General features: G+C 41.8%; 1 protein-coding gene across 1 annotated transcript in view; it reads left to right on the top strand.

Annotated features, from left to right (window-relative positions):
* The first annotated feature begins 6714 nt into the window (after positions 1-6714).
* The window catches only part of LOC109883716 (coiled-coil domain-containing protein 60), a 47446-nt gene continuing 30349 nt past the window's right edge, over positions 6715-23811 (top strand). The window contains exons 1-4 of the mRNA XM_020475752.2: positions 6715-7220; positions 10941-11018; positions 11443-11519; positions 17728-17976. Of these exons, the coding sequence (XP_020331341.1) occupies positions 6927-7220; positions 10941-11018; positions 11443-11519; positions 17728-17976 (698 nt within the window). The 5' untranslated portion in view covers positions 6715-6926. The remainder of the gene's footprint in view (positions 7221-10940; positions 11019-11442; positions 11520-17727; positions 17977-23811) is intronic.

The following is a 23811-nucleotide window of genomic DNA, read 5'->3' on the forward strand; positions in this document are numbered from 1 at the left end:
CTCTAATCCATTTTTATAGTGCACTACTTATGGTCCATAGGGCTCTGGTAAAAAGTAGTGCACTTTAAAGGAAGTTGGGTGCCATTTGGGACGTAGACAAAGGATTGATTGATACAGGAGAGGTCCAGTGTAAACACAAACTCACTTCCTTGACAACTTCTTTCACAGCAGCATTACTTAACAGCTCTGCGCCGGTCCGCAAAGCGCAAGAAGTATGACTGTCCTGACTTCTACAGAGGCCATATCACCAGAAATGCTGCAAGGCCAATGCAGACATCAGATTGACCATGCAGTGACTTTAATGCGGCCCGGCTGTACAAACATAGGTTACTGTAAGATAATATGTATCAAGAAACGTGTAAACCATGAAACGCCATGATAAAGAATCCATGTTCCTATGTACTCATGGTAGGTAAACAATTACTGTGTGGATGTGATAATCAACTATCTAGAAAAGGTTATTTGGAGGTCAGCATGTCAATATGAGGAACAAGGAATACCAAAGCATATGGAATATTGATTGTAAATTGCTCTGGAAAAGATTGTATGCTACATGACTTAAACATAATGTAAATGAATGTGACACTACAATTGGACATAGCTTTAGCCTTTTTCTTTTGCCATTGGTTTATTGGAGCGCCAAAGTGTGAGTATGTATGTGGGTCTTCACATACATACAGAGTCAGGGTATATTTAGTTATGCAAGCTTTTGCTGCTGGCTGATGATGTAGTAGCCTGGTCCCAGATCTGTTCGTGCTGTCTTGCAAACTCCCTATGGTCATTGTCGGCAGTGGGCAGAACAACAGATCTGGAACCAGTCCAGTCATGAGGAGGAAGACTGCAGAATGTAGGCGCGATGGGAAGGATGATTCGATTCATAGGGAATCCCTGATGGGATGATGAAATGATGGCCATGGCTCTTTTTCTTTTTACTTGGTGTACTCCTGTTGCTCCATATCAGGGTGCTCTTGGGTTTCCAGCTCCTGGGAGTGGTGGGCCACCTCTTCTGGTGGACTCATGCCTGGCTCAGGATCCTCAGGCTGTGGGAGCTCTACTGCCGTCTCCCTTGTGCCCTCCGGGTGCTGGAGCTCTCCGCCATGGTCATGGGCCTGGTCTGTGTATTCCCCCTGGTCAGACATGACTGTGTCTGGGGTGTCTGGGCTGTCAGGAGTCTTGAGGTGCTCAAAGGGCTCTGTGGAAGTCGGAAGACCTTCCTCTTCACTGGCTTCATCATCTGCGGACCCAGAGGGATGTCTCGCCATCTCCCCAGCTGGCTCAGTAGGGGTCCTCTCATCTGCATCTCCTCTCACCTCCTCATGCCTCTCGGGTCCTGCCATGTCGCTGTCTGGTTGAGCCTCTGGGTGAGCCTCTTCTCCAGGGACTTCCCGTGCGAACTCATCCCAGTGCTCGAGTGCCTTAGTTGGTGGTAGTATGCCAGGTTCTGTGGGGGTGAAGTCAGCGGCCTCCAGGGACACAGGAGCCACAGCAGGGGCAGATGGAGAAGGCTGGGGGTCCCGGGTCTCTGTGTCTGGCTCGGTAGTCCTCTCTGGCTTGGCACCACCCTTCTCTCCCTCTTCACTTATGGCCTCCTTCTCCACCTAAAGAGACATATACAGTGGGGCAAAAAAGTATTTAGTCAGCACCAAGTGTGCAAGTTCTTCCACTTAAAAAGATGAGAGAGGCCTGTAAATTTCTTCATAGCTACACTTCAACTATGACAGACAAAATGAGAAAAAAAATCCAGGAAATCACATTGTACGATTTTTTTATTAATTTATTTGCAAATTATGGTGGAAAATAAGTATTTGGTCAATAACAAAAGTTTATCTCAATACTTTGTTATATACCCTTTGTTGGCAATGACAGAGGTCAAACGTTTTCTGCAAGTCTTCACAAGGTTTTCACACACTTTTGCTGGTATTCTCCTCTAGAGCAGTGATGTTTTGGGGCTGTTGCTCTGCAACACGGACTTTCAACTCCCTCCAAAGATTTTCTATGGGGTTGAGATCTGGAGACTGGCTAGGCCACTCCAGGACCTTGAAATGCTTCTTACGAAGCCACTCCTTCGTTGCCCGGGCGGTGTGTTTGGGATCATTGTCAGGCTGAAAGACCCAGCCACGTTTCATCTTAAATGCCCTTGCTGATGGAAGAAGGTTTTCACTCAAAATCTCACGATACATGGCCCCATTCATTCTTTCCTTTATACGGATCAGTCGTCCTGGTCCCTTTGCAGAAAAACAGCCCCAAAGCATGATGTTTCCACCCCCATGCTTCACAGTAGGTATGGTGTTCTTTGGATGCAACTCAGCATTCTTTGTCCTCCAAACACGAGTTGAGTTTTTACCAAAAAGTTATATTTTGGTATCATCTGACCATATGACATTCTCCCAATCTTCTTCTGGATCATCCAAATGCTCTCTAGCAAACTTCAGATGGGCCTGGACATGTACTGGCCTAAGCAGGGGGACACGTCTGGCACTGCAGGATTTGAGTCCCTAGCGGCGTAGTGTGTTACTGATGGTAGGCTTTGTTACTTTGGTCCCAGCTCTCTGCAGGTCATTCACTAGGTCCCCCCGTGTGGTTCTGGGATTTTTGCTCACCGTTCTTGTGATCATTTTGACGAGTGGTGAGATCTTGCGTGGAGCCCCAGATCGAGGGAGATTATCAGTGGTCTCGTATGTCTTCCATTTCCTAATAATTGCTCCCACAGGTGATTTCTTCAAACCAAGCTGCTTACCTATTGCAGATTCAGTCTTCCCAGCCTGGTGCAGGTCTACAATTTTGTTTCTGGTGTCCTTTGACAGCTCTTTGGTCTTGGCCATAGTGGAGTTTGGAGTGTGACTGTTTGAGGTTGTGGACAGGTGTCTTTTATACTGATAACAAGTTCAAACAGGTGCCATTAATACAGGTAAAGAGTGGAGGACAGAGGAGCCTCTTAAAGAAGAAGTTACAGGTCTGTGAGAGACAGAAATCTTGCTTGTTTGTAGCAAATACTTATTTTCCACCATCATTTGCAAATAAATTCATGAAAATTCCTACAATGTGATTTTCTGGATTTTTTTTCTCATTCTGTCTGTCATAGTTGAAGTGTACCTATGATGAAAATTACAGGCCTCTCTCATCTTTTTAAGTGGGAGAACTTGCACAATTGGTGACTGACTAAATACTTTTTTACCCCACTGTAGCAGTAAAGAACATAAAATAAACATACAGGTTATGATTAAGGGTCATGCATCTATTTGTGTTCTCATGTATGTGACAAATAACAGTAAAAAGGACATGGACAGACACAGAGATACAGTTTTGTTATTACTCCAAACTGGGATATACCTCCTATGCTTCCGACTTCCTATTCCATACCGTACTTTATTTTAAGTGTTGAAGGCAAGGAATTGTCCAACACAGACAATTAGTACTATATACAGTTGAATTTCATGTTTCGCCTCTAGTTAGTTGTTCACCTGACCTGAATGGGAATGATGACGTCAGCAGGGATGGTGGGATCAGGAAGTGAAGCTTCCACAGACAGGATGCCATCACCAGACAGAGAGGAGTGGATGATCTTAGGATCAATACCTTTTGGGATCCTGGGACAGCACACAATCATGTTATCATACACATACAATGAATACAATATTACAATACATAATGTTTATAATTCATAATTCATGTCTATAAGTACAGTACTCATAAGATTAATTTATAATGTCATAAACATTAGTTTTGCTTTATGTTGGTGTAAACAGTAGTGTAAAATTTGTATTCTAAAAACGATGTGTCTCTTCTTGCTACATTAAAATGTATAATACAAACTGGTGAAGCTTAAATACATTTCTCAAATTCTGAATATCAATAAGCTTTCTTGTGTAAACTCACGTGTATCTCCTGGTAAAGCGTCTAGCAATAAAGCCATGCTTGTCTGGTCTCTCCTCGTGTTTCCCTAAGGAAGAAATATCAATTATATTAGCAATATGAATACCCACAGAGGATCTAGACATCAACACTGAGGAGGTGTCCCAAATGACACTCGGTTCCCTTTGTATTCCACTACTTTTGACCAAGGCCCATTGGGTAGTGCACTATATAGGGAGTAGGGTGCCATTTTGGAAAAATGTATTGCTGTATGCCACCATAGTCCTACTCTCTTAATTTCCCTGAGCTGTTGTGTTCCACTAACTCACTCAAACTCTGTCCTGTGGGCATCCTGTCTAAACACCAGACTGTTTATGGTTTGATTGTATAGAGTGAAGCTTCTCCATACATCTTTACAACACTGAAGCAAATAAGTCTCAGTACACACTATTGTTGTATAACATAACAGCAGCGTTTTGTTCAACACAGCAGCCCTTTACTTTATAATATACTTTGTCTGTGCTATAAAATAAGCATATCATGTCAGTTTCATTACACTGTATGCATCTATTCTGTAACAAAATAGTAGCATTTCAGTATATATTTCAGTATACATTTCAATAGCTTCACTACAGGTGTAGGCCTACCTCCGATTTCCAGGAAGCCTTCCCGGGTCCTGAGAGTGATCTCTACAGGGGAGAAGTGACTGACGTCCAGGGTGATCCTCCACTTGTACCCCTCCTCCCGGACCTCTGACAGCCCTTGCAACCCTGCAGACTCTGCCCTGCTCAGCCTGGGGCCTGGCTGGTGCATGGAGGAGGCCGGGACCAGGAAGGAGGGCACCAAGAGGGGGAGAGAGGGCATGTACCCAGGCCAGGAGCTGGCCGCCAGGCGTCTATGGATGTTATCTATCCAGCTAAATTCACGGAGGTCTCCGGCCTCTAGGAATGGTGGCAGGCCAAAGTCCTGGTTGGGGAGGAGGCAACTGGGACTCGGGGACTGCCACCAGCTCCGGAGGGCAGACCAGAATAAGTCCCGGGAGTTGTGGGGACGTGATGGTGCCGATGGGGCCGCTGTGTACGCTTTGGTCTGCTCGGTCATGATTCAGAAAAAATATTAGAGGAGCAAATAAGAAATGCAGAAGTCGTCTTTAATGAGGAAGAGTCGCAGGAGGATTAATTCTTATAACAAAGGAGAGGAGGGGTTTCAGAAGAGAAGAAGCACTGTGCAGTGAAGACCGAGAAGTCTCTAGGGCTCTTTATATACCCTCACTGTCTGTTTTAGCACTTATTAAGCACTAATGGTTATCCTATGAGAGGGGAATGTGAGGGTGAGGTGATGGGTGCGCCTCAGAGTCAGGGCCAGGGAGAAGGGGTCATACACTCTGGCACCCTATTCCCTTTATAGTGCACTACTTTAGGGCGCTAGTCAAAATGGCTCTGGTCAAAAGTAGTGCACTATATAGGGAATAGAGTGCCATTTGGGATGCAAGCAGAAACATAACTAATTATATGTATTTATAACTGTGAGGGGGAAATGGCAAATAGCTGCTGGATGACTCCCGACTCTGTACGAGTTGGAGGAGCATAGTCCTGCCCTGGCTGTGAGAGCCCCGGCCCATCATCTCACATCTGTGTGTGTGTGTGTGTGTGTGTGCGTGCGTGTGTGTGTGTGTGTGTGTGTGTGTGTGTGTGTGTGTGTGTGTGTGTGTGTGTGTGTGTGTGTGTGTGTGTGTGTGTGTGTGTGTGTGTGTGTGTGTGTGTGTGTGTGAGGTGGAGGAGGTCTTGTCCAGGCCCAGCCCCGACTGTGACAGACCTGGCCAATCTTCTCACGCTCTAGTGATCTTTATTCTCTCTATAGGGTCTCAGCTGTATGATGAAAGGTGTGTAAGTCAGGCACTTTTCAAATACTTCCTTCCTCCCTTTCATCCTTCCTTTCTACCTTACCCGAAGAAATCCCTTATCTGATATGATTGGCTATGTGAACGCTATGTGAAAGAATCATTGCTTAGACCTATCCATTTGTGTTAGATCAGTGATTACTTCAAGGTAGGGAGGGAGGAAGGAAGGGTGTGTGTTTCCAACAGGACATCAGTGTGTATCCTCAGAGTTGAGTCACAGCTCATAGAGATGCTGTTTGTTTTGGAGCATGAAATGCCTCCCGTGGGAATTTGGGATCGAAATGTTCTGTGTCATCTAAAATATTTTTATGCAGTGTGTGTGTGCATGTGTGTGTTCATGTGTGTGTGCTTGTGTTGATTTGGTGTGTGTGCCCTCTGAAAAGCTTATTTTTATTTGTTTTGGCAGTTTTCAGTGGGGTTATTAGCATTCCAATCTTTTATCAGCTATGACAGAGTAGTAATTGTTTCATCTGTGAGACGCCTTGAGATACTGACACACTGTCCATTGGAGCACAAACCCGATAGAACAGATGTCTCTGTCATTCAGCAAGTTTCTACTTCAAGGAGCAGGCAAGATGTTGTTAGCAGAGGTTGAATTGGGGTTTTGTGGAAGATTGCTGCTGTTTACAATTCCCCACTGTCTTCTTCTAGACGACTAATATAAACTCTGGACAAGATTGTGAATGCATGGAGGAAAGTAATGATAGGTATATCTTCAAAAGGATTTTAGAGATTTACAGTGGTGAAAGTCCTACTAGGCATGTGCATGTGTTATTGTACCAACAGTAACATCCTCAAAAAGTCATTGAATAATAAATAATATAAGAGAAAGCTATCCATATTCCCAGGAATCCCATACAAGCATGTGCATTGTTATTGTGTTTTCGAGATAGTTGGGCCTGCCATGACATATAGACTACCACCTTGCACTTTCTGTGTGGGCTGAGTTTCTCTGTAACCACGGGAGACAGGGTCCTACAACAAAAATGCGTGTGGTTCAATGTAGACGCCGGTGCCAAAGTCTAACAGCCCATTCTGCGGTTTCTTATTTTTATTTTCAAAGATAATCATGGCAATTTCAATAAAAAAACATTGAGTGCTACGATATATTTTAAAAACGTGGCCTACACGACGTTTTGTCTACAACTTGAAAGCTTTGTCTGGTGTTGTTACAATGACGACTCATCGAAATGCAACACTAGACCCGCGTCACTTCGTAATAATCAAACCGCTTCCGATTCTTAAACCGTCGGGAGAAATACGCCAGGCCCGGAGCAGAACGGTGTGGTCCGCCTGTCAGCCGACCAGGGAGCAGGTTTTCTGGGATAACTATCACCGACGACAGTGGCAGCTGAGCCGGCAGGGCTATAGAGCAGCCCCCTGGAGACCCTATGAGGAGGTCGGACAACCGCTCTACCTTGAAACCAAGAGACTCATACTAGAATCACTGGGACAACCTGTGGAAGAGGTGATTGTTTCCCCCTGGCCTTGTATGTATCTGGAGATTGTGTCTAATTAAATAAGAATAATTTAGGCTACTGAGTAGGCCTAGTTTAATTATGTGACAGTTTATGGTAGGCCAGCCTAAATAGCTCACAAAGTATGCCTAAATATTTATTATCCTTCATTCGACTACCATGTAGCCTACTGCCAGTTCCATTACACTAGGCCATGACACTCAATCACAACATGAATTAGCCTTTTTGACACTAAAATGAACACCTATGTTTTTTGCCAGTATATCATAATAATGATGAGTGAAGATGAAAGTTTTAGTTATTGGATAAGTAATGTATTATTATTTCATCTTTCTTTCTTCTCTCTCTCCCTCGTGCGCACTGTCTCTCTTGCTCTCTCCTTTCATGTACCCTCTTTTCTACCGTTGAACTCGGTTTCCCTGTATGCAAGTAATATTTTCTCTCTGGTGGGCGGTGGTGTGTGTGTGTGTGTGATGTGTCTGAGCACTCATTTCATGGCATCCTGTCTATCTCCTCATTTATCAGTCCTGTCCCCTTGGACTGACCAGGCCATTCAGCGTCTCTCTCTCTCTCACACACACACACACACACACACACACACACACACACACACACACACACACACACACACACACACACACACACACACACACACACACACACACACACTCATACACACACAAACACACACACACACCCTCAGGCCCGACACGTAACTCCATTTACTGTTAATGGACAGTGATCCTCTGCGCTGAACAGATCAGTGACACGGAGAGTGTGTCTGTCTGTCATCACAAATCAAATACTTCCTCAGCCCCAGCTCTCATGCCTCAGAATTACATCAAAAACCCTTCTCAATTCTGTCCCTAGCCACCCAAAGCAAGAGGGTTCGGCTCAGTGAAAGATGCAGACACACATTGGCCAGTTTACTTTAACCAGCCTCTGTGGGATTCCAGTAGCTATGAGATTTTCCCCTTTAATGTTATCCCATCTAGACCTTTTGTCTATAGAGTGAATATTCCATATCCTGTTTAGATAATGCATAGGCATGGAGGCCCATCGTTTGTCTTCCTCTATACACAGCCTCTCTACATAGTCCCTAATAAATGCATTTGAAGTAAGACATAGGAGGGCGGGCTCCATTTATAAGGCGATTATACCTGTGCTTTAGGCTAGCAGCAGAGGCCATCACAGCAAATCAGCAGGCTTTAAGTAGCAGCAGCAGATACATGGGGTATTGGCACCTAACACATCATTGGATAATGTGAAATGGGTGGTTTATTCCTGTGGACATTGCATTCATCATAGTTATCGGGGACGCTCAGTTGCTGAGGCAGCTAGGCAGCTTGCCTGGCGAGCAGAGCGGAGGGAGGAGGCAGAGTCCACATTAAAAGTGACAACATTAAAATGGAGAGGAGGCTTATATTCTTGAATGCTGGAACATTGGTCTCCCCCCTCTCTCTTTCTCGTTCTCTCTGTCTCGTTGGAGTCATCTCATTTACGTGGTGTCAGAAGCAGTAGGAGACAACGATGATATAACGTTAATCTTACATGAGGAATTGCTATTTGTTCACTGAGTTGCATCCCTTGTATTGTGTTAGTGAAGACTCAGTTGTGTGATCAATTGTTACAAAGGCTGTATTGAGCAGTCGTACTACACCTACCATAGGAGACTGATGATGGGAGGACAGCTCATAATAATGTCCGGAACGGTGTGAATGGAATGGCATCAAACACATGGAAACCATGTGTTTGATGTACAGTGTCCTCTTTAATTTGAGCGTATTTTCATCCCATATCAGGATATTTTTGTACATAGTCCCCCCATTTTAGGGGACTAAAAGTATTAGAAACGGTTCACCCGATATGGATGAAAATACACTCAAATTAAAGCTGACAGTCTGCACTTTCACCTCATAGTCATTGTATCATGTCAAATACAAAGTGCTGGAGTACAGACATATGTTTTTATTCGGTTTTATTTACAGCAGTGTCTATTAATTGTCCAAATGCATGGGCGCTTTCCCACTCTATATTGCTATAGAATTTTCACAAATGCCTTAGTAAATGTAATTCCCAAATATTCTGAGAATTTATGAAAATTACCATATCTAAGTGGTCACTTGTCAGAAAATGTTTTTAAAAGTGTCATATTCTTCCTGGGGTTGTATATGAACAGATTTTAATAAGATTTCATGTTGCTAAAATGCTGTCAGTTCCACTTTAAATACAACAATGTTTCATACACATAAGTTATTTTCAAAGAGACAACAGTAAGCACACTGCAATCAAAAACACAGTTCCACTCACCAGATGATGATCAATTAAAACTTAACTTCTTGTTGAAAGTTATTCTTGAAAAGGGAGAAGCTAACAAATTAGCAACTTCATCCTCTGCTGCAGCCACTGCAAACTAGCCGACAACAAAAGCTAGCTAGCTAGACTGTGGGAAAACTACTGCTCGCTATTGCGCAGTTACCTGTTGGCCTTCAAGAAATGAGAAGTTTCCATTCGTTTTCTAAAAACGGTGCCACCCATTAATTCAAAATGTGATTGGCTGATTCCACTGTCACTCCAAAATCTGCCCTAATAAAGTTAAATGGCAGATGCCTTTATCTAGCTTCCAATGGCTGATTTAGCTAGCTAGATGTATCTCCCCAGAGATCAGCAAAGAAAAATCCTGATTGGATATTTTCTTCTCTTCAGTGTTAACCCTTTCCTTTCCCCATAAAAAGAGATTACATCAGAACATCATTGAAAATAATAATATAATTATAATTATTCTAATATTTTTATAATCATTATTTTATAAATCCTTAGCCCTTCTATGAAGGCATAGAAGGCCCATTGTTCCCCACTGTGTTTGGGTTCGTAATAGAGGGGCTCTATTTTCCCTCAGCATGCATTTTTTCAATATTTAGAATTTCTTAAAGAGTCCATATGTTGATCTGAAATATGAACCCAGAAATACTGGAGATTTTGAAATCTAATTATGGTGTTGATTTGACAAAATTACAATCATGGTCTTGAATTGGACTCGCATATTTCCTTTATCCCTTGTCCCTCTCCCGGTCTCGGCCTTGACTCGGTCTTACCCCCACACCCTCCGGTCTTGGTCTTGACTCAAACTCGATTTGCTCCAGTCTTGGTCTTGAATTGGTCTCGCTTTAGGTGGTCTCAAGCACAATACTTTTGTGAGTATACACAACATTAAGGTCACCTGCTCTTTCATTGACATAGACTGACCAGGTGAATTCAGGTGAAGTTATGATCCCTTGTTAAATCAACTTCAATCAGTGTGCGCGTGCGTGTGTGTAAGGGGCAGCACAAGGGCAAGCCAGAGTCAGATCCGGGAGGGAGTGGTCTGCGACATGCCTCACTGTGATGAATGAACAACCTGTCAACTCCCCAGTCTCACACCCTGCCTCTCTACTCTCTCAGAAATTAGCTGCAACAGGCTAGAGTTTGAATTAGCCAAAGGGCTTTAGGGCCTATCTTTATCTGTGGAAGTCATGCCTTATGATTTACTGAGAGTTAGTAGTATGATGATATGAACCATCCTCTGGCACCTTTGGGGCAGTCTAGGAGGCGTCATCGACATCTACGTATGCTATACATTGTCCTGCTACTGTATGTGAATGTTGTGATTAACAGACCACATCAGCCCATCCCTCTCTTACAGACGTTTCCTCTTGTTTATTTTATTACAGGCTTCAAAGGCTGATCCCTTACCAGAAGAGGATGTGCCTGTTTGCACCACTCCATCAGATTCCCCAGGAGCAAACAAGGTGTGTGTGTGTGTGCGTGTGTGTGTGCGTGTGCGTGTTAAGGAAACAAGTTGTGCCTGTTCTCAGTTTTTGTTTTTATACACTGTTATCTTGTATATACACTTACATTTGCCTTTACTGCATAATTTTGAGTAGGCTATAGAGCCTTTATATGAAATGCTGCTCGATTATGCAGAGGGATTAATTGTGTGATTATCTGTCATTTCTATAAGCGATGTAGCATTAGCACATTAGCAACACAATATTTTCTCCTGGCCCGCTGCCTGGCTCTTAGCCACCAGAGGTCAGACGAGGACACACACACTAGTCGACTCCGCTGAGGCTTTTTATGCAAATAAGGGTTGTTCAGAGCTACAGTGTTAAAAACTGTCTGCTTGTCCTTTTGTTTGTTGTTGATGTTGTTGTTTGATGTTGTTTTTTCTAGAGCTTGCCATTTCGTTGCCCCCAGGCAGGGAAGAGAGAGGATGCAGTATCTCTTAGGAAGCATCTGGGACATACCAGGTGAGGCTGGTGTGTGTGTGTGTGTGTGTGTGTGTGTGTGTGTGTGTGTGTGTGTGTGTGTGTGTGTGCGTGCGTGCGTGCGTGCGTGCGTGTGCGTGCGCATACATTTTTTTTGACTCTGCCAAATTTAATTTCACATATTTCCATCAGCACATCTCGATACATCACATTTTCTGTAGATAAGCCAGTATTTATCACACTTATACAAAAATGTAATCACTCATATTTTAAAGCTCCTGAACAGTCGTTCAGTCATTTTTCTCTAATGGCTAACTATCAGGAAGTTTGAAAAGCCAGGCTGAGTGGGCGGGTGCTTATATTCATGAGCTCGCCTTAACTGACAGCTCTTTGAAACACCTACTGTATGTCAAGCAACTTAGATACAGTGAGCAGTGTTGCAGTAAAATCATCTAAAGTAAATTTGGCGATAGCAACTCAAACTCAAAGCAACTCAAACAACATTGAAATTGCATCAATTACCTATTTTTATTTTTGACATATATCTCCCGTTTGGCATGTCTCTTGTGATACGGTTCACAACAGCACTGACGCATGTGTTGACTTGACAACTGTGTCAGAGTTTTGAACAACCCTTCCCCCCATTTTGTTCCATGCTGGCTGAAGACCTAGCTAGCGCCAGATACAGATGAAAGAGGAAACATATACAGTAAGTATCTTTGCTGGGGTGGCAGGGTAGCCTAGTGGTTAGAGCTTTGGACTAGTAACCGGAAGGTTGCAAGTTCAAACCCCTGAGCTGACAAGGTACAAATCTGTCGTTCTGCCCCTGAACAGGCAGTTAACCCACTGTTCCTAGGCCGTCATTGAAATTAAGAATTTGTTCTTAACTGACTTGCCTGGTAAAATAAAATGAAAAGGGTAAACTTCCTATTATAGGAAGTAATAGGACTATAGGACTCTCTACAGTCAATTCTTTGGACCAGTAGAGTAGCTATTAAGCTGTATAAACCACACCTCTAAATTATGTAAGAGAATATCATGTTACCATTAGTGTATTAAAATGAGAGTTAAGGTGATGTCACCTTTTATCCCTAGTAATGAATCCAAGTGTTTAACATGGGGGAGGGGACCAGTAACTGTATGATTCAACTTTATCAATATAGAAGCAACAGTCATTTTTCATACTTTGATCATCATACTTTGATCTGGTATTCTTTCAAATATCATCACATTTCATGAAAACGTGATTTGGACTGTAGGGCTCTGGTCAAAGGTAGTGCACTATGTGAAGGGACAGAACCCTTTAATAATCACAGTAGTCATATGCAGAGCTTATATTCCCCTGGTATGACTGAATACATCAGTATCTCTGGTGGTACGTAATCATGTGTTTTCTGTCAACAAAAAATGGCAACATACTAATAACAAAATGACAATTTTTGTGATATGATAAGAGAATTACCTGGTACCATACCTTTAATACACATCTCTACATTACATAGATAAATGTCATGGTCAGGATGACAATGCATCCACTTTCTTATATCAACAGTTGTGGCCAATGGGCTGTTTTACAAGACCACTAAAAAACAAATTAAATGATGTTTAATTCATCAAACAAACATGTAAATGTAAATGAGGTTGGATGAAGAAACTGCATAGGCAACAAAATGCGACCCAAATGGTACCCTATTTGAAAATATAGTGCATACCTTTTGACCAGGGCCCATAGGGGTCTGGTCAAAGGTAGTGCACTATGTGAGGAATAAATAGGGTGGCAATTGGGGCACAACCATGGTTACTATCAAGTATCATGTGATGTGAAACAGATTTCCCCATTGAAGTGCTGACTGATGTGGCATTTGAGAAACAGGCAGCCCTGTGATGTATGATGTAGATATCTGGAGAGATGCTTGGCGAGCCATGAGAAGATCTGATTATACATAACAAGGAATCCCAGTGGAGAATACATACCACCAGAGATACTGATGTATTCAGTCATACCAGAGGAATAGAAGCTGTGCATATGACTACCATGATTATTAAAAGGGCTGTGTCCCAAAAGGCACCCTTTTCCTTAATGTAGCGGATTACTTTTGACCAGGGCCTACAGGGCTCTGGTCAAAGGTAGTGCACTATGTGAAGGGACAGAACCCTTTAATAATCACAGTAGTCATATGCAGAGCTTATATTCCCCTGAATACATCAGTATCTCTGGTGGTACGTAATCATGTGTTTTCTGTCAACAAAAAATGGCAACATACTAATAACAAAATGACCATTTTTGTGATATGATAAGAGGTACTGGTAATGCTGTAAACACATTCCAGTTCAAAGTAAATGGCACAGATCCATATATGGCAATAGTCTATTTGCATATAGGCCTACTGCAACTCTGATTGTTTATGCTGCACCATACAGCAGTGTCGCTCTCAATGCAATAGAATCCTATTATATGGTACCTGGTAACATATTATATTTCATTTTATGGGGTACCAAACTACCTGCGGTATTTCTTCTGTATACAATATGACAATACAAAAAATAGGGTATAAAGTCTTCCCAGATATAAAAAGACTTAGAAACAAACACTGAAACCCCTCTCTATTATTTGCACAGAGGGAAAACAGACACTATTCATTAGGGCTATTTGTCTTTTTCTCTCCCTCTGAAACGGTAACCTTTCCTCTCCTCAAACACCTGTATGAATTATTCAATAATCTGGGTTTTATAAGAAGCTGTCAGAAATGTCAGCCGTTTTAGGGACGCCCTTGGATGTCCTGAGAGGGTGTAGTCTGTCTGCACGCCCTGTGGCGAGGCTGAGAGTTGTTATATACACACACACTCACAGACACACACACACACACACACACACCAAATGCCACGTCTGGTCTGTGCCAGGTATCTGCTGCCCGCAGGACACAGGGATGAGAATATTCAACTGACATTCTGTTGCATTTCAACACTACATTGAGAGGATAGAATACTGGGATCAATTCCATTTCAATTCCTGTCAGCTGAATTGGACATAGAATTTCTCCATAGGACTGCAATTCAATCCCTTAACTACCTATAATGTAGGTGGAATTTACCCCAACCATTACCATTTAGGACAGACCTTGTTCTGAACCAGGTTCTAACTGAAACAAAGTGGATCTTTTCCAAATTTCTCCCTTTTACATGAAGAGCCATTTCAGATTGGCCTTCTCTCTGTATAGGGACACAAAGCTTCACTGCCAAATCACTGTATCGCTCCTTCTCAACTTGTCATGTCCTGACCTTAGTTCCTTTTGTATGTCTCTATTTTAGGTTGGTCAGGGCGTGAGTTGGGGTGGGCATTCTATGTTTTGTTCTTGTGTTTATATTTCTATGTGTTTGGCCTGGTATGGTTCCCAACCAGAGGCAGCTGTCAATCATTGTCTCTGATTGAGAACCATACTTAGGTAGCCTGGCACTTTTGTTTGTGGGTGGTTATTTTCCATTTCAGTGTTTTCACCATACGGGACTGTTTCGGTTTTCCTTTATTCTCTTGTTTGTTTGTTTTCTGTGTTCAGTGTAATAAATATGACGAACACTTACCACGCTGCATATTGGTCCGATATTTCATACTCCTCAGACGAAGAGGAGAACCGTTACACAACTTGTGAACTACATGCCGTTGGTTGCCTAGCAACAGGCTAACTGCTACCTAATACCTCTTCTGATCTGACCTGTTGAAGAAATCAAATCACTTCAATTTCCCCAACAGTCAAGGAAGAGTAACGCTGCTCATTTACCAACCGAACACTGTGAATTATTTAAACGACTGTAAAGAGTTCCTTTCATACGTATTGGCATATCACCTATATTAAACACCGTTTTTCAATGTTTCTGTCACCTTTGGCATAGTCTCGCCTGCCAGACTCATAACAAACTTTTGCGCTGGGGGGGGGGGGTTTGCTAATATCAGGTTTATGCCAAGTTTTGAGGCTAGCAAAATGATATTGATTGGAAGCTCAATACTTACAGGATGTTAAACGTACATCACTGAAATCAATGGAACACTAGACCTGATCTGAACTCTGCCCTGTGTGTTTAATAAACAAGCAGCCCTATTAGCCTTCTTTAAGATGCATTTTAAGCATTGGAGTTCCAATATTCTAAAGACACAGCAATATAACCTACACACATTATCTGCATCCCAAAAGGCATTTGGGATGAAGACTAATTGAATCAGCGGTGACTCTCTGGCTTCAACACCTGAGATGTAAGGGCAATGGTAGACTCAGATACTGCCTTTGTCTAGTCAAGGGCACTTTCATACCGTAACACAAAGACAAATAGAGAGATACTTGCACACTGTCCATACACACAACACTGGGCTGTTGCTGTCAACAGTATGTGGGGAACACCATATGGCAACTGATCTGAGAATGTGTTGCTGCTGTGATGCTATGATTCACTACAGATGCTGAGAGATGGATAGAAAGATGCTTTGATAAAGGCATGGCAGCATTCTGGATTAAGACATGGCGCATGGGGATTTGGATAGGGAGAGTCACCGATCTGGAGTGGGCTGTGGTATCACAAATAGAGCAAGCAGGGAATGCTTCAGATTTAAGCAATGTTCAGCCTGAAACAAATTAACATTCAAGAGTTCAAACACTGATGCCCTCCATGAGTGTGTGTGTGTGTGTGCCTGTGGGCGTGCCTTGTGTGTGTGCGTGCGTGCATGAACAGTGATGTCGTCCGAATATGCAGCGTTTGTCTGTTTGGCTCCGCTCCTGGGGGAAGTATTGCCAGCCAGCTGCTCACTAGATGAGGAATAATGATTCACACAGGACGGCTCTAACGTATACAAGGCATTGTCCTTGTCCTGTCTGACTTGAAGGAGAGAATTATTCCACAGTGGTGTCTATTTATCTCATCTCGGGTCATATAATGACACGAGTAGAAGATGTTTTGTGTTCAAGATCAGTTAAATCTCCACAAGTAGTCATTTTGGAAAATGTGCATTCTATTATAGCTTTAGTTAAGACCAATGCTTGACCAGCACTTACAGTAGGCCTGTACTGTAGTATACAATTGGAGATGTATACTCCATTCTAGCAGACACACTTATGCAGAGCAATTTGGGTTAAGGGCCTTGCTTGAGGACACATCATCTGATTTTTCACTTAGCCTGCATTGGGGTTTGAACTAGTGACCTGTTGGTTACTGGCCCAATGCTCTTAACCACTAGGCTAAATGCTGCCCTCCGGCTTTAAGAAAGGCTAAATGCTGCCCTCCGGCTTTAAGAAAGACTAATGCGTGACCAGCAGTAAGCCTGTACTGTAGTGTACAATTGCGACCTATACTCCATTCTAGCAGATTATTAGAAGCAATAGAATCATGCTCTTCGCCCAACTACCAAGGCTCCTTACTCATGTGTGATGATTAAGGAAAACTGAGGCGTATTACAGTTCATTCAGCCGCAAAGTCAAACCATGGCTATGATACTTGTGTGCCTGCATGTGTATCCGTGTGTTCGTGCATCCATGTGTGTGCATGCCTGCGTATCCAAGTGTGTGTGTTTTAATTTCCACCAGTAGCATATTAATGCGAAGTAATGACGCATGCCGCCACCGGTGAAAACCAGCAGACATGTTTTGGAAAGGAAGGGAAAGGTTATGGGCAGGTGCTAAATCACTGTAATGAAACCATTAGTTTGCCACACGTCTATTTCCCCAAATTCTCTATTTAGGATTATAATTTCAGCCTCTGTGATGATTTAGGGACTTGGTCCACTCTGATTGGTGTGATTTCAAGACCTGGCCCACTCCGATTGGTGTGATTTAAAGACCTGGTAACTTCATAAAGCTGTGATCTATGACAGGGTATATGTTGTCTGCTTAGGAATTAATTACACAGGTGATGCACATCCTCAATTGGCTGCTGTATATGGAGTCGGTCCTATTCTATTTTTGGGTTGGGGCTATTTTCGGTCACTGTAGTAGGGGATTTAACATATTTGTGACTCTTTTTGTGTAAGTAACAGAAGTGGTTTCTGAGAATCTTGGTGGCATGACTAAATAAAGTAAATATTTTAAGTAAATCTGCCTGAAACCTGAAGAATTGTGTTATCTGCCTAAGTTATTGCCTAGGCTTCAGGTTTTAACACAATATTGTGACATGTAGATTACCCACTCTCAAGCCCAGTCACATGCTGTATCGGTATGTACAGTATCCATATACTCATCTCGTGTGTGTGTGTTATGTCTCTATCCCCCAGCCGTTTGGTGTCAGCGGTCAGACAGGGCCGGGGTTACTTCCACCTCCTCCAGAAGAAGGAGAAGGAACAGGAGGAGGCGCAGCAGAGGGAGCAGAAGAGGAAAGAGGAGTGGCTGCGTGGCCAGCCCCGACCTCCCTGCTCAGAGTCTGACTCTGACAGCGACTCAGGGAGGAAGAAGGCCCAGTCAGCTCGACCTTTCACCCCCATCCACTGCTCCCTGACTTCCCCTCAGGCCTCTGAGCCACCACAGTGAGTCCTCGCCCTGTACTGTACATCACCTAATACAGTGATACCCTTCTTCACCTTATGTTTAAATGTGTAATATGCAGAAATTGCTCTGCCATTTCCTGGTTGCTAAAATTAGATATTTTCAATAACCAAAACTATTGTAATTTTAGCTGTTTGAAGCTGGTGTCCGAAACCGAAAGTAAAAGATGCAAAAACGAAAATTAAGAATGGGAAGCATAGAAATATCGTACATAGAACAGATGTACCGCTTCTTAGTCTTGCGTTCAATTAAAATGACAGATCTATACCTCAAATTTCTATGTGAATTTGGTCAGGTCACCCAAAAAGTTACATATTGCTGCTTTAAATATATGATGATGTATCACTGAGGTTCAAAATACACTTTAGCAAGGTACTATACAGCATCATAGTATTCTATAATATATAGCAGGTGATTAAATGTTTATATAACTACAGTGCCTTCAGAAAGTATTCACACCTCTTGACTTTTTCCAAATGTTGTTGTGTTACAGCCTGAATTTAAAATGGATTAAATTGAGATATTTTATCACGGGCGTACACACAATACCCCATAATGTCAAAGTGGAACAATGTTTTTCAAAATTAAAATGAATTAAAAATTAAATGCTGAAATGTCTTGATTCAATAAGTATTTAACCCCTTTGTTATTGCTAGCCTAAATAAGTTCAGAAGTAACAAGTCACATAATAAGTTGCTTGGACTCACTCTGTGTGCAGTAATAGTGTTTAACATTATTTTTTAATGACTACCTCATCTCTGTACCCCACACATACAATTATCTGTAAGGTCCCTCAGTCGAGCAGTGAATTTAAAATACAGATTCAACCACAAAAACCAGGAGAGTTTTCCAATGCCTCACAAAGGGCACCTATTGGTAGATGGTTAAAAATTAAAAAGCTGACATTGAATATCCTTTTGAGCATGGTGAACTTATTAATTACACTTTGGATGGTGTATCAATACACCCAGTCACTACAAAGATACAGGCTCAGGGATTTCACAATGAGGACAATGGTGACTTTAAACACTTCCAGAGTTTAATGGATGTGATAGAAGAAAACTGAGGATAGATCAACAACATTGTAGTTACTCCACAATACTAACCTAAATGACAGAGTGAAAAGAAGGAAGCCGGTATAGAATACAAATATTACAAAACATGTATCCTGTTTGCAACAAGGCACTAAAGTAATACTGCAAAAAATATGGCAAAGCAATACATTTTTGTCCTGAATATAAAGTGTTATGTTTGGGGCAAATCCAATACAACACATTACTGCTGTAGCAGTCTCCATATTTTCAAGCATAGTGGTGGCTGCATCATGTTATGGGTTTGCTTTTAATCGTTAAGTACTGAGGAGTTTTTCGGGATACAAAAGAAACGGAATGGATCTAGGCACAGGCAAAATCTTAGAGGAAAACCAGGTTCAGTCTGCTTTCCACCAGACACTGGGAAATGAATTCAGCTTTCAGCAGGACAGTAACCCAAACCACAAGGCCAAATCTACACTGGAGTTGCTTACCAAGAAAATGGAATATTCAAGTGGCAGTTTTTACTTAAATTTGCTTGAAAATCTATGGCAAGACCTGAACATTTTTGTCTGGCATTGATCAACAATCTTGAATCATTTTGAAAAGAATCATGGGAAAGTGTTGCGCAATCCAGGTGTAGAAAGCTCTTAGAGACTTACCAAGAAAGACTAAAAGCTTTAACTGCTGCCATAGATGGTTCTACAAGGTATTGACTCAGGGGTATGAATACTTATTTAAATGAGATCTTTCTGTATTTCATGTCCAATAAATTTGCAAGAAATACTAAAAGCATGTTTTCACTTTGTCGTTATGGGGTATTGTGTGTAAATTATTGAAAAAATATACACTTAATCAATTTTGAATTCAGGCTGTAACAAAACAAAATGTGGACTATGTTAATGAGTATAAATACTTTCTGAAGGCCCTGCAGAGCTGCTAACTCTCACGCATTGGCCGTGAGACACGCATTTGACCCCCTTCTCATGCCACACCTCTTATATCTCACGCATTAAAAAGTACTGGTTTTCAATTTTCTAATTAGCCCATTGTATAGTCAGTGCGTTAACTTTTCAACTGTGCTCCAAATCGTTTTGAAATCGTAGCGTCTGCGCCTGCAATTTAGCATCGTGAGCTGCACCTCCATCGTTGTCCTGTCTTGCCACAACACTGTAAACCACGGCACGTTGAAGCATATGACTGGTTTAGTTATGTCAGGGATCAAGGGGTTTGGATGCATGTTTTAAAGAAACGCCTCTCAAGATTAGAGTGGTGCTGAATGGAGAGAGAGAACATCCTCTGCTGAGTTTATAAAACTGTAAAAAGAGCAGCACGGTAGCGCTGTTTTATGTATAATGTTGTCAACAAAAGTAGGTCCTGTCCCTATTGCAGAATGCAGCCTTTTTGACAGCATGTACTAAAGTCGATTTAATCCACACTTGCATTAGTCCCCTCATTTGGTGTTTGGCTGTGACAACAATAAGGCAGCAGACAAACCTACAGTATGTTTTAGCAGGGACGTTTGGTAGGGTGACCTGATTTGTAGCTAATGAAAAACATTTTGTCAAACAGATTGTGAACCCAGAAGTGTAAATTTGATTCTACAGGGGGGGGGGCACTAAATATTCAAATTATTTGGTTATGGTGTAGGGGCAGATTTATGTAATCTTGTGTTAAGAAGATGTTATGATCTATTGACTTTATTTAGTCTGATCAATAGAGTAATTCTCATTCTTAACAATGGGCTAAAATATAGGGTAATTAGTGTGCTTGTCAGCAGGAACACTACTGTTATTCCCTACACGTATTTTATTATTTTACACTTCTTCCCAATGTTGCCAGTGTAAACACATATTTGAAATCTGAAATGCCTACTTGTGTCTTTGGAAATGGATTACAGTTGAAGTCGGAGGTTTACATACACCTTAGCCTAATACATTGAAAGTTAGTTTTTCACAATTCCTGACATTTAATCCGAGTAAAAATGCCCTGTCTTAGGTCAGTTAGGATCACCACTTTATTTTAAGAATGTGAAATGTCAGAATAATAGAATAATGATTATAGAATAATGATTTATTTCAGCTTTTATATCTTTCATCACATTCCCAGTGGGTCAGAAGTTTACATACACTCAACTAGTATTTGGTAGCATTGCCTTTAAATTGTTTAATTTGGGTCAAATGTTTCGGGTTGCCTTCCACAAGTTTCCCACAATAAGTCGGGTGCATTTTGGACCATTCCTCCTGATAGAGCTGGTGTAACTGAGTCAGGTTTGTAGGCCTCCTTGCTCGCACACGCTTTCTCAGTTCTGCCCACAAATGTTCTATAGGATTGAGGTCAGGGCTTTGTGATGGCCACTCCAATACCTTGACTTTGTTGTCCTTAAGCCATTTTGCCACAACTTTGGAAGTGTACTTTGGGTCATTGTCCATTTGGAAGACCCATTTGCGACCAAGCTTTAACTTCCTGACTGATGTCTTAGGATTTTGCTTCAATATATCCACATAATTTAGCTGCCTCATGATGCCATCTATTTTTTGAAGTGCACCAGTCCCTCCTGCAGCAAAACACCCCCATAACAAACAGTTATATTTTTGTTTCATCAGACCAGAGGACATTTCTCCAAAATGTATGATCTTTGTCCACATGTGCGGTTGCAAACCGTAGTCTGGCTTTTTTATGGCGGTTTTGGAGCAGTGGGTTCTACCTTGTTGAGTGGCCTTTCAGGTTATGTTGATATAGGACTAGTTTTACTGTGGATATAGATACTTTTATACCTGTTTCCTCCAGCATCTTCATAAGGTCCTTTGCTGTTGTTCTGGGATTGATTTGCACTTTTCACACCAAAGTACGTTCATCTCTAAGAGACAGAACGCATCTCCTTCCTGAGCGGTATGACGGCTGCATGGTCCAATGATGTTTATACTTGCGTACTGTTGTTTGTACGGATGAACATGGTACCTTCAGGCGTTTGGAAATTGCTCCCAAGGATGAACCAGACTTGTGGAGGTCCACAATTTTTTTCTGAGGTCTTGGCTGATTTATTAGGATTTTCCCATGATGTCAAGCAAAGAGGCATTGGGTTTGAAGGTAGGCATTGAAATACATCCACAGGTACACCTCCAATTTACTCAAATTATGTCAATTAGCCTATCAGAAGCTTCTAAAGCCATGACATCATTTTCTGGAATTTTCCACGCTGTTTAAAGGCACAGTCAACTTGATGTATGTAAACTTCTGACCCACTGGAATTGTGATACAGTGAATTATAAGTAAAATAATCTGTCTGAAAACAATTGTTGAAAAAATTACTTGTGTCATGCACAAAGTAGATGTCCTAACCAACTTGCCAAAACTGTAGTTTGTCAACAAGAAATTTGTGAGTGGTTGAAAAACATGTTTTAATGACTCCAACCTAAGTGTATGTAAACTTCCGACTTCAACTGTATTTGAGGCTATGTATTTTCAATGTACTATGTAAGTTTCAAATAAGTCTGACAAATAAGCATTGGATTTTAAAGAGGTACTTCACCCAAATTACAAAATACAAAATGTTTGTGTCTTTACCTTGAATGATTTGGTTACCTACAGCCATCAACCATTAATATTAATATTTCCTGTGTAAAGCATTGGTGTAGTGATAACAATCCCTGGCATGTGTCGCGTACAACCTGAGAACTGGGATCTATCCCTGTTTCCTACCTTGCATCTGTTTCTCCCATTTGCCTGTTTCCCCATCTCATTTCATTACTGTCTGAATAGTGTAAACCCCCCCCCCCCTCATACTTTTTATTTTTTATTTAAACTTTATTTAGGCAAGTCAGGCAAGAAGTCAAGGCAAGAAGTTAAGAACAAATTCTTATTTACAACGACGGCCTCCTTTAATTTCACCCCCCCCCCCCCCCAAAAAAAAAAAATCTAAAAGTAACAGTCATCGAATTTTGAGTGTACATTTAATGTTACTGTTCAAAGCATCCTAAATACACCTACATTTTTTATTTTAAAATGTCTGCAGTTTTGATTAGAAAGTTTCAGGTTTGTTCATAAGATCTCAATATCTTTGCGTGGGTGTCATGGCGCTGTAAAGCAGCCTAAACAAAAGAGCTCTTTAAATGTTGTACGTATGTTTGATGTTTTTACGTGTTTTTGTTTATTTCTTAATCAGTTTTTTTGTTTGTGATAAGTTGTTAAGTTGTTGATTAGATATGTCTGGTGGTTGTTACCCACAGAATTGCAGGACTGATGACAGGTTGACTTGTCTGGTTTGGCTAGCTAGCTAGCTAGTTTGCGTTTAGAAAATGCATCTCAGCACCGGCTTCTTGATCAATGAGACCTGACTACATTATGAAATTGGCAGAGAGATTGTGGTGAGGAAGACTACTCTGCTCTGGGCTTTTTTGCGCTGTAGCAGCAGCAGAGGCTACTCTTGTGGTTTATGGAGGAGTATGAAGTCCAGGTTAGAGAGAGATTGAGCTGAGGAGGACATCGGGGCCAGCAAGCCAACCCCATCACCTGGCAATACAGGCCACAGAGAGGCAGAGGCGAACATCAGAGCCAGCAAGCCAACTGCATTACCATGATCTGGCATCACCTTCATCAAACTCAGTTTAGAAGCCTGAGATTGCTGATCTACTGAGGAAGTCATACTCTATGTTTTGTTATGTCTTAAATGTGTTACCCAAGTATGCCTAGTAGGATAGGTCTGCTATGCTTATGTTTGTTCATAAAGTTATTTATGAGTACCACAGTGGAAATACGTTTTCAAACTTTTTTATGTAATCCTCA

The sequence above is a fragment of the Oncorhynchus kisutch genome, linkage group LG3 (genome assembly GCF_002021735.2).
Source record: "Oncorhynchus kisutch isolate 150728-3 linkage group LG3, Okis_V2, whole genome shotgun sequence".
NCBI lineage: Eukaryota > Metazoa > Chordata > Actinopteri > Salmoniformes > Salmonidae > Oncorhynchus > Oncorhynchus kisutch.